Below are 13635 nucleotides of genomic sequence, written 5' to 3'. Positions count from 1 at the left end.
GTAGGAGTTCCTTTGGATGCCACAATAAGAACTGCTCCCTAAAGCTACTCTTTCCCTCTTCTTAAATTCCTGACTCAGGAAAAAAAAATTCTCAATGTTCTTTTCTCTCTGGAATCTAGGTGGCCATTGGTTCCTGACTACACAGCTCCATTTCACTTGATAAACCAGTTTGGCTATAACTGTAGTAATGATCTGTATAGAACATTAGTATTGACCTAAATCACTATATTTCCTTCTTGCCATAGGGCAGGATACATTTTCCCATTAAAAATTAAGTTTTGGAGGATATAAATTGTGGACCTTTGTGCTATGCAATCTTTATTAAATTTCTATTAACTAGTAGTTTTACCTTTATACTGAAGTAAGTCAGGTTATAAGTTGAATTTGAGAAATAGGTTGACTTTGTTTTATAATGTAACGTTATATAAGTGATTTTTATGTTAAACTCTTTTTTTTTTCCTCTTCACTTAGTTTTTGGAAGAAATTTCATCTACTGAAAGTAAAGAACCCAGTGGTATGAGTGAGCCGGTACACCTAAAAGAAGGGTAATTTAATCAAATTTATAAAAATAGATTTTTTTTAAGTCATGTTACAGTAAAGATCTTAAGCTTCATATTCTATTGCTGGTGGGAGCCAAAAGCCTTTTTAAATTTGGTCCCATCCAAGTCTGGTACTGACTATATCTGTATTATTTTAACTAAATTTATGTGACTCTGTCTCAGTTTCTTCATCTGTCTCATGTGTGAATAATACATTTCTTGCCTATTTCATTGTCTTTTTAAAAGTTTAAATTACTGAACAAATAGAAGGGTTGGTGGTAGTGCTTGATATTTTTACTAAATTGATTTGCAATTGATCTTTAATCCCGAAGCACTCAGCCAACCCTTTTGTGCTTTGTAACATAAGTATAAGTCTAAAATCATAAAGATCTTATGCCTTAATACTCAAATGCAAAATTCAATTTATGTGAGATAGGATGAAGATAGTCTTCTGAAATTTTCATAGATATGCAGCTGTTCAAGTTAAAATGTAAGGGACAGTATTACTGTATATTGATATTGAATTATCCAAGAGAGTCAGAGCCTGAATGCATATCTGCATTGTTTCAATAGAGAAATGTACAAAAGAGCTCAGGGAAGAAATCGGATTGGAAAAAAAAATTTCAAGAAGCGATGGTTCTGCCTCACAAGCAGAGAACTGACCTACCACAAGCAACCAGGTAGTTGTGCTTACTCTGTATTGCGGTGTATTTTGATGGTTTTTACTTGAATCTTTTCTTACTTGTTTATGGCTCTTTCATGCCTCTAGTGCAAATAAAACCGTGCTGGTCTGCTCAGGAACAAGAAGGACAGCAAAGGATTGAGTATGAATTTGGAGTCAGGAATAGCTGAGTTCAATTCTGGCCTAAGACCTTAGGTAACTGACCCTAGGCAAGGCACTTCACTCCTATTTGCCTCAGTTTCTCAACCATAGAATGAAGAAAGAAATAGCAAACCATTCCACTGTCTGTACCAAGAAAACATCAGAATGGGGTCAGAAAGAGTTGGACCCAAATGAAGTGACTGAATAATATAAAAAAAAAAACCCAAGATGTAGTGCTTTGAAAATAGCAATTTTTTAAGTTTTTATTAAAAAAACTCACTTAGGGGTGGTTAGGTGGCACAGTAGATAGAGAACTGGCCCTGGAGTCAGGAGTACCTGAGTTCAAATCCGGCCTCAGACACTTAATAATTGCCTAGCTGTGTGGCCTTGGGCAGGCCACTTAGCCCCATTGCCTTGCAAAAACAAAAGCAAACAAAAAAAAAAAACCTCATGTAACAATTTGTATATAAATTGTATTCAAACATGTATATATGTACATTTATACTTATACACACAAATGCAACACACATGAACTTGGACATACCTCAAGAGGTCCTAAAGAGTAGAGGGGCCTGGCATACTGTAGTTCTTGGGGTCGCAGAGAGTCAAACATGAGTGAATGAATAATCAAAAATATACACTTATACCCACTTGTAAATGGGTCATTTTAAAAAATTAATTTTATGTATAATAACTATCAATTAAAGGAAACATTCAAAAATGCAAGCAAGATTAAATTATCTTCTCATAAACTCCATTTACAATTTAGGTTTGTTTGTTTTTAGTACATATTATCCTGAATAAGATAACTTTTTAAGATGTTTGTTTATTTCCATGTACCCTCTATTCTTTACATTTTTCCCACTTCTGGATTTATTGCTAGTGCTGTATGGTTATAATTGATAATGTTTTAGTTGTTCTGCTCATTGATGCAATCACTGTCAGCACCAGCATAGATCATAGTGATTTTAATCAGTTGATCAAACTTCCTCAGTGATGAGCCTTGTACTTAGCTCTATTGGTCTTTAGATGACAGACATACAAATTCATGTATCTGGTGTTTAAAGCCTTTTCAACATGGTAGTGGGCCACAGAGGCTGTAGTTTGTACTATAGTGATGGAGCCTTCAAAAACCCACCTGAGATCTCATGATGAGACATTAGAGTAGGACTCTGTGTGTCTGTATATATAAGTTTACATACACATTCTCTTTTATCTAACCATGAAATGTGCAATTAAATTAAAACAATTATGACATATTAAATTATAATTTTGGTTATTCCTTTTGAATATGGGATATCAACTAAAAATTGAAAAGAACACATATTAGTTAAGCCTGTAATGAAAAAGAATATGTAACAAGTGATGTTTATTGTTTTGTCTACTTTCTATTCAAATTGGTTCTCATTTTTGTTTTTCAGGATTATTTCAATTCATTTATGTATATCCATTTCATTTTTTTAGGCAAGGATGCCATTTATACCATTCCAATCAGGAGCATTCTTGCTGTAGAAAAACTGGAAGAAAGCTCTTTTAACAAAAAAAATGTGAGTTATACAAGTAAATGTTTCCTTTCATTAAGTGGCCCTTTAGTCATTGGCATTTTCAACAAGGTAGATATAAGAATTGTTCAAAGAATGTTGCTGCTTTGGCAATCTATGATGCATGTGGTATCCTCTGTGTACTGATCATAGTCAAATGAAAGGGTGCTCAATTGGGTATCAGAAGACCTGGGTTTCCCATTCTAGCTCGTGACCAGGCCATGTGTCAAATCTGTGCAAAACACCAGAGCACATCGAGGGCTCCTCACTGGGAGTCCATGAACTTGGTCTGGGTTTCCTTTGAAGTTTTATTCTTTTTATTTGTTGTCTTTAAAAGCATTCTGAGAAGAGATCGATGGCATAAGAAAAGTTAAGAATCTTCCCCAGAGGAGATGATTACTGAACACACATAGTTATCTTGGGCTCCCAGCCTCCCAGTCCATCCTTCTTAAACCTCAGCTCCCCTGTTAGACCTTAGCATCACCTCCAAATGGTGCCATCCCCTCCAACTTGAAGTGTGGGCCTCTCCTTTCTGAATATTGTTTCCTGCATGCTCCCTCTACCCCAGGGAGCCTCTCTTGTTAGAGCCCCATTCAGTCCCTGGTTATCACCCAGGATGTTCATCCATGCTGAAGGGTGCTCAGACACTGCAATCTCATCCATCTCTCCTCCTACTGCTTCTCAGGTACTCATACGCTTGTTCTTGCCATTCTCTCCCCTCCCCAATTGATGAACTTGGAAATTCCTTTATCTGATGACTACTTTTGCCATCCCATTTTCCCATCAGTCTGTGTTGGTCCTCACTTGGACCTCCACTCTCTCTAACCCTCATTCTTTGCCAGGCCAGCGCCCCTGCATTAACTACACTCTTCTTCCTCATCTTGATTCTTGAGGGAATGTGTTCAGCTCAACACTTTTCTTCTCAAATCCTCTGCAACCTCATCCAGGTGCCAACCCCCATCTTAGACTGTTCCCATCATCTGTTGTCTTCACAATAAATTGGAAGAGACCGCTACAGTTTTATGTAACAATCTCTTCTTGACCCCCATCAAGGCATTGCCATCACAGTAAAACAACAATTCATTATGCAATGAATTCTCCAGATCTTTTCATCTCTCTCCAGGTCTCCCGTGATTCTCACTCCTACAGTTTCCAAAAAACTAACTGAAGTCTTTCTCCAAGAGTTTCTTTTTCTCCCTTCCTCCTCCTCATCTCCCATCATCTGCCTGCCTTCTGCTACTTCCTCTTCCTTCACCCTTGTCTCACGTGAGGAGGTTACTATTCTTTTTGGCAAGGCAAAACCTTGGACACGCACAAGTGCCTTCTTCCAGCATGTTGACCCCTTTGAGTGTTCCTATAGTCTCACTAATCTTCAAACTTTTGGACACTTTTCCTGCTGTCTATAGAGCCAAATCCCCCCAGTTTTCAACCTCCATTTCCTCCATTCCTCGCCACCAATCCAGCCCCTTCGATCCATCCATATGCACTAGGTACCATATCTCTCTGAGAAGGCAGACCATGATAGTCACCTCCACTTCGCTTTTTTTATTTTTTTATTTTTTTTTTTTAGTTTTTGGAAGACAGTGGGGTTAAGTGATTTGCGGAAGATCATACATCTAGGTAATTATTAAGCATCTGAGGCCGGTTTTGAATTCAGATCCTCCTGACTCCGGGGCTGGTGATCTATCCACTGCACCACCTAGCTGCTCCCCACTTCATTTCTTTTTACTGTTAACCTCTCACTGGTTTGGTTTCCAGCCTCATCATTCAACTGAGACTCCTGTATTCCAAGTTTACCTGATCTAAAGAGCTTTCCTCAGTCCTCATACTTCTTGACTCCTCTGCAGCCTCTGATATTGTTGATCACCCACTTCTCCTTGATGCTACTCTCTCTCCTGTAGGCTTCATTCCACTACTCTGTCCTTCTTTTCCTGCTTATCTGATGGATATTCTTGCTCCTTCTTTTCTGACTTTATTGATAGATCTACCCACTATTCCACAGGTATCTCCCAAGGCTCATTCCTAGGCCCTCATTTCTTCTTCTATACTATTTCTCGTTCTATACTATTATCAGTTCCTATACTATTATCAGTTCTCCTTCTATACCCTTATCAGTTCCCATAAATTAAACTTTCATCTCTATGCTAATGATTCCTAAATTTATTTATCCAGCCCTAAGCCTTCCTTATCTCCAATTTCCGCTCAATCATCTCAAACTGACAGACTCAACAAAATTAACCCCCCCCCCAACCCTCTCTTCTTCAAAACTTCCTTATTATTATACCACCAGTCTCCCATTCACCCAGTTTTGAATTTCCATGAATGTTTTCAGCACCTGATTTAGTTCTTTTCTGTGGAACATTTTCTAGACTCCTCAGTCTCTAACCTTCTTTGACCTTTTGCCAAATCCTGTTGATTTGTACCCAATATCTTTTGTATCTCTCCTATTCTCTTCTCTGACACAGCTTCCACCATGGTCCACTAGCTGATTGGTTGGGCTCTGCTTTAAGTCTCTCCTCACTCCATGTCCACTTAAATGTCAGACTGATCTTCCTAAAAGAAGATCTGACCAGATCACCACCCCCACCTTCCCCAAACCCAACTCAAAAAATTGCTCCTGTTCTCTATTACCTCCAGTTTCAAACTCCTCTGTTGGACATTGAAAGCCGTTCCTTCTCGACCCTTTCCTGTGTCTCCTTCCTTGCCCCTTCTTCCCCTGCACATACTTTAGACTCCTCCCAGCCCTACACACAAAACGCTCTTCTCTCTCCTGCCTTCACTGTGCCCGGCCTTCCCCCAGGCCCGAGCTTCTGTCCCTTCAAGTCTCAGCTTCAGTATGAGGCCCCGAGCAAGTGCTCTTTCTTGGGGTGATCTTTTGTGGTACACAGTTGTTGGTCTGCTCTTCCCCCCAGTAGCACGGGGCTCCTTGAAGATGAAGACTGGCATTCTACCCATAGTCCAGTGCTTGGCAGGCGGTGTGACCTGGATGGCCTTTAAGAAACAGGAGTCACCTCATTGGCTTGAGTGGATCTTGGAGAGCCTGGATTCCTCCCTGTCCATTTGAGCTTTTATGTCTTCCACCCTTAGGTTGTACTAGTGCTTAATCCTCAGTTTCTCTCAGCTCCACCATTCTTTATCCCTGCCGCAGTGTGTCTCCCCAGCAGGTCCAGGGGAGACCAAAGTCTATTTTTACTTGCTTCCAAGAAGATGCAGATGTTACCATCCACAAGACAGTTCCCGTGTCAGAACTAAAGAAGTCCTGCGCCATCTGTTCAGCTTCACAGCTACATCTGTTCCTCCAGTTTCCCTGTCAGTGTTTTCAGAATGGTCTGGCTCAGTTAGGTCTCACGCCAAGCTTTCTGCAAGACGTTCTTCAATGTCCTTTTGCTTTTTGTGAGGCCAGACAGCTTAAACTTTTCCATCATCCTTTTCCTGATAATGTCTTACACTTGATGTTATATTCTGTACTGTTGGCTTTGCCTCTGTAAGTTACCGTGTCTGTCTCTCTGTCAAGAAAGAGGAAGTATTTGTTGGGTAGAGCCATTTCCAGACTTCATTTTGCCTTCTTAGCTTAGATTAACTTTGTCTCATACATGATGGCAATCAATATCCCCCTAATTATTTCCCACAATTCATATTCATCAGTTTATAATTAAATGATTCAGGTTGGGTCTATCTTTTCACCATTATTCTTTTTTAAATTGTTAATGTTAATTTTCTCTTGCTCTAGCCAGATAATCTCTATTTACTGATAGTTAATTCCAAAATGATGCCCCTAATGAAAACTAGTCATTTCCTTATCATTAAATTACAACCAATTTGACTTTTTTTGTGTGTGTGTGATTTTTTTTGTAGGCATTGTCTCATCCTATCACTGTTAACACTCCTCTCAGAAAAAGCTTTCCATCTCTTTCCCTTCCCAAATCTTATTTTGTTCCCAAATCTATTATTCCCTCTACCTATATTAAAATTAATGTCACAACATTTCAAGATATGTCAACTTGCTTTGGAGGATATATATTCCTAGAGTTGCCACAATCAAAGAATTCATCACCTAGTGACTGTTTCTGATGATGAGTAATTCTGTACTTTACTCTTTCTCCACAAAGATAACCTCTATGTATAGCCAGTATGAAACTGGAATTTTGTAATTGAAATAAATCAAAAAGTATTTATTAAACACCAGTTAATTGCTAGACAAAAATGAAATAGCCCCTGCTCTTAAGGAGCTTACATTCTCCTAAAGCACTGCTAATTCCAAGATTACCCATGACCTCCTAATTGTCAAACAGTCACATTGTTTTCCTTGGCCCTTTTTATTTCTCCTTCTTGATGCTCACTCCTCTCTTGACTTTCATAGAACTGCTCTTTCCTGGTTTTTCTCCTACCCTTGTGAATACCCCTCTCTCTTTTTATTAAAGTTGTATTGCTGTGTTTTGTTTTTACATTTCGTACATTACAGATCACTCCTCTTTTTGAGAGATCTCTTACAATGATAATAGTTAAGTAAAACTAGTAAGACAGTGACATCATCTAAAAATGTATGCAAAATTTCACATCTCTAGCACATCTCTCCTGCCTCTCTATTTTTAAAAATTTAAGAGGAATTTATTTTCCCATTCCACTAAAAAAATTTTTTTTGTAACAAAAATACAGGGTCAAGCAAAATAAATTTCCTTATTGGCTCTTTGCAAATATATACATGGTTCTCATTCTGCACGCTAAATCTAAGGTCTGTAAATGGATAGCACAATTCTGACAGTTTTCAAAGTAATTTTTACCATGTTGTAGTTATAAAAATTATTCTCCTCATTCTGTTGTTTTCATTCTTTGCCATTGTATAAAAATTCTCAAAATTGTTCTTTTTTATAATATAGTATAAATTAATAATCATAATTTTATAATATAAATTGCTTTTCTAGTTCTCCTTCACTCTGCATCAATTCAGTGGGGCATGATCCTGTTTCTTATAAATTTGAATCAGTTTCTTATATATCTATGGCTATACCCAACAAATACTTCCTCTTTCTTGACAGAGAGAGACAGACACGGTAACTTACAGAGGCAAAGCCAACAGTACAGAATATAAAGTAAAGTGTAAGACATTATCAGGAAAAGGATGATGGAAAAGTTTAAGCTGTCTGGCCTCACAAAAAGCAAAATGACATTGAAGAATGTCTTGCAGAAAGCTTGACATTTATATCTGGAATGTAGGATTAGTTCAGTGTTAGAAATGCTGTAAACATGATAGACCATATTAATAAGAATAAAATCATAATTATAGCAAAAATGCACAAAGGCCTTCCACTTTATGTAGCCAAACTATTCTCCCAGTCTTTTTCAAACTGCTCCCTTTATTACAGTCTCCATTCTAGTCAAATTGGACTATCAGCTGCAGCTCATCTTGGATGCTTCTGCCATCTTGCACCATCTATATCTGCCCATTTAAATCTTCAGGTTTCAAGGCCAGGCCCTGGAGCTAGCTATTCCAGAAAATCTTTCTAGATCCTTTCTGCCAGAAGTAGTCTTTTGAACCTAAATTCCATTTTGTTCCTTAAACAATCTATGTTCTCTCTTGTATTAAAGCAATGTATTTTCTAATGTCCATTTAGTAACATTTAGTTTTAAAAATGGCTACATAAGCTACTGCCATATCAAAAATTCAAAGAAAATTGATTCCAATACTATATAACTATAAAAATAGGAAAAGAAAGGATCCTCCCAAATTATTTCTTAATACAGATATTACCTTGCTATATAGACCAGGGAGAAAAATGATAAATATATGTCCTCAATGACTATTGATGCAAAAATTTTAAATAAACTATTAGCAGAGAAATTGTATCAGCATATCAAAATGATTATACACTATGACCAGGTGGCATTTATATCTGGAATATAGGATTAGTTCAGTGTTAAAAATGCTATAAACATGATAGACCATATTAATAAGAATAAAATCATGATGATAACAAAAAATGCAAAAAAAATTGATAGACTACACCCTTTATCCCCCACACCCCACAAACTCCCCCTTTCTTTTTTACTTAAATATTTAAAATCACAGAAATAGACTTTGTCTTAGTATGATAAATTATATCCACTTAAAACCAAGAACCAGCATATATCAGGGCATAAACTAGAAGATTTTCCTATAAATTTAGGGATAAAAGCAGGGCTGTCCACCATCACCATTTGTTTTGATTGTTAATCAAAAATACTAAAAACTAATTGTAATATAACATAAGAAAAAGAAGAAAAGGGGAATAATCAACCCAGAAAGATTTAAGAACCCTGATTAATATAATGACCAATTGTGATTATTCTTCAGCACCAATGATGAAACATGTTATCCACCACTTGAATTGAGTCACATATTTTTGGATATGACAAGCATCAAGTTTTTGTCTTGCTTGAATTTGCATATTTAATAACTAGGATTTTTTTCTTTCAAATTTGGGACAGGCTGTTGCAAGGAGATGAGATATTGTGATAATGCTGCCAAGATGAGTTGGCGGGACACACACACACACACACACACACACACACACACAAACACACACAAACACACACATATATACTATATAAACCTACATGTCTATATATAAATACACAGAAGTGAACAAATAGGACAGTTTTAAAAGTAATATGTTGAATTTGTTACATATTTGAAAGGAGAAGCAAGCTGAATATGGTAGCTTCTGATTTCTGGTTGTAAAATCTTTGTACATGGAAATGGCCATATTATTTAGTGTTAACTTCTGGATTTTAAAAAAAAGTAAATAATTAACCTAATAGTGATAAACTGCCTTTACAGTCTCCTAGATTATACCAGCATATCTGATGAATATTAAAAATATATAAAAAATTTTAATAGAATATTAGTAAAGAATAAGATCTTATTCAATCACCAGGTTGGATTTATGCTAAGAATGCAGAGCTGCTTCCATATTAGGAAAACTATAAATATAATTAGTCATATTAGCAACAAAAACAGTTAAAATAATGATTATCTGAATAGATGAAGAAAAGACTTTTGACAAGACATGATACCTGTTTCTGTTTTGTTTGTTAACCAAAAAAAATCTCTTTAGGATAAGAATGAAAGGCATTTTCCTTAAAATAAGTATCAAAGAAGGATAAAGTAGAGACCTTTCCAATAATATCAGACTAAGAAAATAACAATCATCATCATTACTATTCAGTATAAATAAGACATTTAAAAAAAAAAGAAATGGAAAGAATAAGCACAGGCAAAGGAGAAATAAAATTATTACTTTTTGCAAATGATATGTTGGTTTGCTTAGAGAATTCCAGAAGAGTTAACCATGAAACTAACTTTATAACTTCAGTTACAGGATATGAAACCACAAAAATCATCATTTCAGTTTGTTGCCAACAAAATCCATCTCAAGGTGATATAGTAAGATATTTAAGTTAATAACAGATAATATAAAATACTTGGGAGTCTGCTTGCAAAGACACAGTAACTAGATGAGCTTAATTACAAAACATTCTTTACATAAATACAGATCACTAATTGCTCATGATTAGGATGATCCAGTATGATTAAAATGACAGTATTATGTAAATTAAATTACTCAGTGACACACCATCCAGTTTTCCAAAGAATTACTATGTAGAGCTAAAAAAAAAAAAAAGGACAAAATTCATCTGAGGAACAAAAAGTCAAGAATATCAAGGAAATTAAACTTTTTAAAGTGGAAATTAAGGAGTTTTATGAAAGCTTGTTCTCAAACTATACTATAATGCTTTAATAATCAAAACAACTAAATAAGAAATAAAGACCTTGATCAGTAAAATAGATTAGAGATGTGATATATAGAAGCAAATGAGCACATCTGGATGAAACTAGGTATAGATCAATATTTACACTATTACCAAGACAAGTTCCAAATGGATACATGACTTAGACATAAAAGGAGACACCATAGAAAAATTAGGGGAACAAGTAAGAAATTGCCCAGTAGACCTATGGATAGAGTTCATGACCAAATAAGAGCTAGAGAAGTTCACTGAAGGCATAAAAATGGACAATTTTGATTACATAATTTTTTTAAAAAATTTATACAAACAAAACCAATGCAGTTAAAAATAAGAAAAGAAAATTGAGGGGAGGGGGAAATCTTTTCATGAAATATCTGATAAAAGTCTCATTTCTAAAATTATATATTATGGGGAAATGAGTTAAATTTATCTTATGAGAATAAGAGCTGTTTTTCGGTTGACAAATGATGAAAGGATATGATACAGTTTTAATATGGCCCTTAGTAGCCATATTAAAAAAAAATCTTAAATTATTATTAGAAAAATACAAACCAAAACAACTCTAAAATTGGCATCCTTCAAATTGTCGCAATTACAGAAAAAGGTAAATGACTAATGCTGTAAAGTATATGGGAATATAGGTACATTAATCCATTGTTGGAGCAGTGTGTACTGGTGGAAAGCAGTTTGGAACTATTCCCCCAAAAAACTATTAGATTGTGCATATCTTTTGACCCAGCAGTATCTAAATCTATATACCTAAGAGATCAAAGAAAGAGGTTAAGCACCTTATATGTGCAAAAAATGTTTTATTATAATAAAAAATTGAGGAGGAATAGACATCCATCAGTTGGAAAATGGCTGACCTAGTTATGGTATATGAATATGTTAAGTATTATTGTTCTATAAGAAATTATAAAGAGAAACATGGGAAGATTTGTATAAACTAATAATGAGCTGTACAATGAGTACAATTTATATAAGAACAACAATATTGTAAATTTAATCATCTTTGAAGGACTTAGTAACTCAGATCAGTACAATGGCCAAACGTTTCCAATGGTGAAACATGCAATCCTACTCCAGATAGAAAGCCAATGGACTCAGAGGGTAGATTCAAGTATATATATTCATTCTTTTTTATGGACATAGTTAATTCAGGAATTTGTTTTGATTGGCTATACATAGTGAATAATGGGTTTTGTTTTTCTTGCCTTTTCAGTGGGTGGAGGAAGTGGAAAAGAGAGAATTTGGAATTGAAAAGAAAATGAAACTGAATTGTTTTAAAATGCATCACTAACCATTCTTTGATCCAAATAAAATTTGAGGAATCAGCATCAATCTAATGCATAGTAGATGAATAGTGACAAAGAAGACTCTCCAAGCAAGCAATAGGGAAAGAATTCAATTTGTGACTTTGACATGGTTATTGATTCATTTTAATATATACTTTATTTTATGCATTTAAAACATGATTATCATTCTTGACATAATAAGTCAAGACCCTGAGATCTATTATTTAGTTGTTTAAATTAACATTTCGATTTTCTCTTTAGCATTACTTACCTCAAAAGTGACCTTGTGTCCTGATCTCTTCCTTTCACTAGAAGGGCTTCACCATCTTTTAAGACCCATATAAAATACCATCTCCTCCATTGAGACTCCCATTGTCCTTGGCGTATTTCTCATGTCCTTCTGGTGTTTTATATTATCATTTGTGCATACTGTGCATGACTTTAAAGGAACAGGTCATTTCTTGGTTTTATAACTTCCTCAAGTGCCCCCTTCCTGCTTTAAGTGTTTGATACATAAACAGATGTGGTGTGGGAACCTCACAGGCTGTAGCAGTAATGTCTGATGAAAAAATAATACAAAAAGATAACTCATTTTTTAAATAGAATAATATAGACTTTTAAAATATTAGCATTGATCATTTTTTTCTTTAAATCCTACACAGATGTTCCAAGTAATACATATGGAAAAACCCCACATAGAGAAGCCACTCTATGTCCAGGCAAATAACTGTGTGGAAGCAAGTGAGTGGATCGAAGTGCTATGCAGGGTAAGCCGCTGCAACCAGAGAAGACTGAGTGCTTACCACCCCTCGGCGTACCTCAACGGGAACTGGCTCTGTTGTAAAGTGGCTAGCGAGCATGCGCCAGGTTGCACTCCCTGTACTGCGTAAGTTGCTTCACCCTTTAAAAGATAACAGCTGAATCTAGTAAAGGAAACAAGTCCCTGTAAACTCTTCCTCATTTTCTAAGAATTAGGAAAATTAAGTTCTTAAAGGACCATGACAACTTTCAGTGAATGACCATGTCATCCATCACCCCTCCAACAGCTCTGTGGCATATATCTTTGTTACTCCACTAAAATCTGGTTGGTTATTGTGTTGTTTAGCTTTTGTTATTTGTAAAAGAAGCATTTGAACTCTATAGGCTTCCAGACTAAACCATTCCCAAATCACAAAGCAAAAGTTGGAAAGTATTTCTAGTCACTTAGTGCAGTGGTGTCAAACTCAAAGAGAAATGGGGCCGCTAAACTATTCATAAAAGTTCCCTGCAGGTCACATATAGGCTTTTTAAAACTGCATAATAATATTAACTGTGTTCTGTTTTCAATTACACTTTAATCTGGGGAGTGTTGGGGGCCATGTTTTTGATACCTCTTATCTAATATCATCCACATACCAAGCCTTGCTCTTTTTTTTTAATTATGTAATATTTTATTTGTTTTACAATTATATACAACAGTAGTTTCTACCTATCATTTTTTGGTAAGGTTTTGAATTTTGCACATTTTCCCCCACTCTCTCTTCCCTCCCCCCCCCCCAGAAGACAATCTGATAATCTTTACATTGTTTCCATGCTATACATTGATCAGAATTGAATATGTTGAGAGAAAAATCATATCCTTGAGGAAAAAATAAATGTGTAGGGGAACT

The 13635-nt window shown here is 35.7% G+C and overlaps 1 protein-coding gene across 3 annotated transcripts in view; it reads left to right on the top strand.

Annotated features, from left to right (window-relative positions):
* Nucleotides 1-13635, top strand: part of RASA2 (RAS p21 protein activator 2) — a 144632-nt gene that overhangs the window by 117796 nt on the left and 13201 nt on the right. For 2 of the 3 annotated variants that reach the window (XM_074191182.1, XM_074191181.1), the window contains 4 exons: nt 472-545; nt 1113-1219; nt 2827-2909; nt 12649-12872. In XM_074191182.1, the coding sequence (XP_074047283.1) occupies nt 472-545; nt 1113-1219; nt 2827-2909; nt 12649-12872 (488 nt within the window). Of the gene's footprint in view, nt 1-471; nt 546-1112; nt 1223-2826; nt 2910-12648; nt 12873-13635 lie in introns of all 3 variants that reach the window. The other variant, XM_074191180.1, reaches the window with a different exon arrangement.

Source organism: Macrotis lagotis, chromosome 6 (assembly GCF_037893015.1).
Source record: "Macrotis lagotis isolate mMagLag1 chromosome 6, bilby.v1.9.chrom.fasta, whole genome shotgun sequence".
Lineage (NCBI taxonomy): Eukaryota > Metazoa > Chordata > Mammalia > Peramelemorphia > Peramelidae > Macrotis > Macrotis lagotis.
Note: the sequence above shows the minus strand (reverse complement) of the source record. Positions and strands in the feature narration are given on the sequence as shown.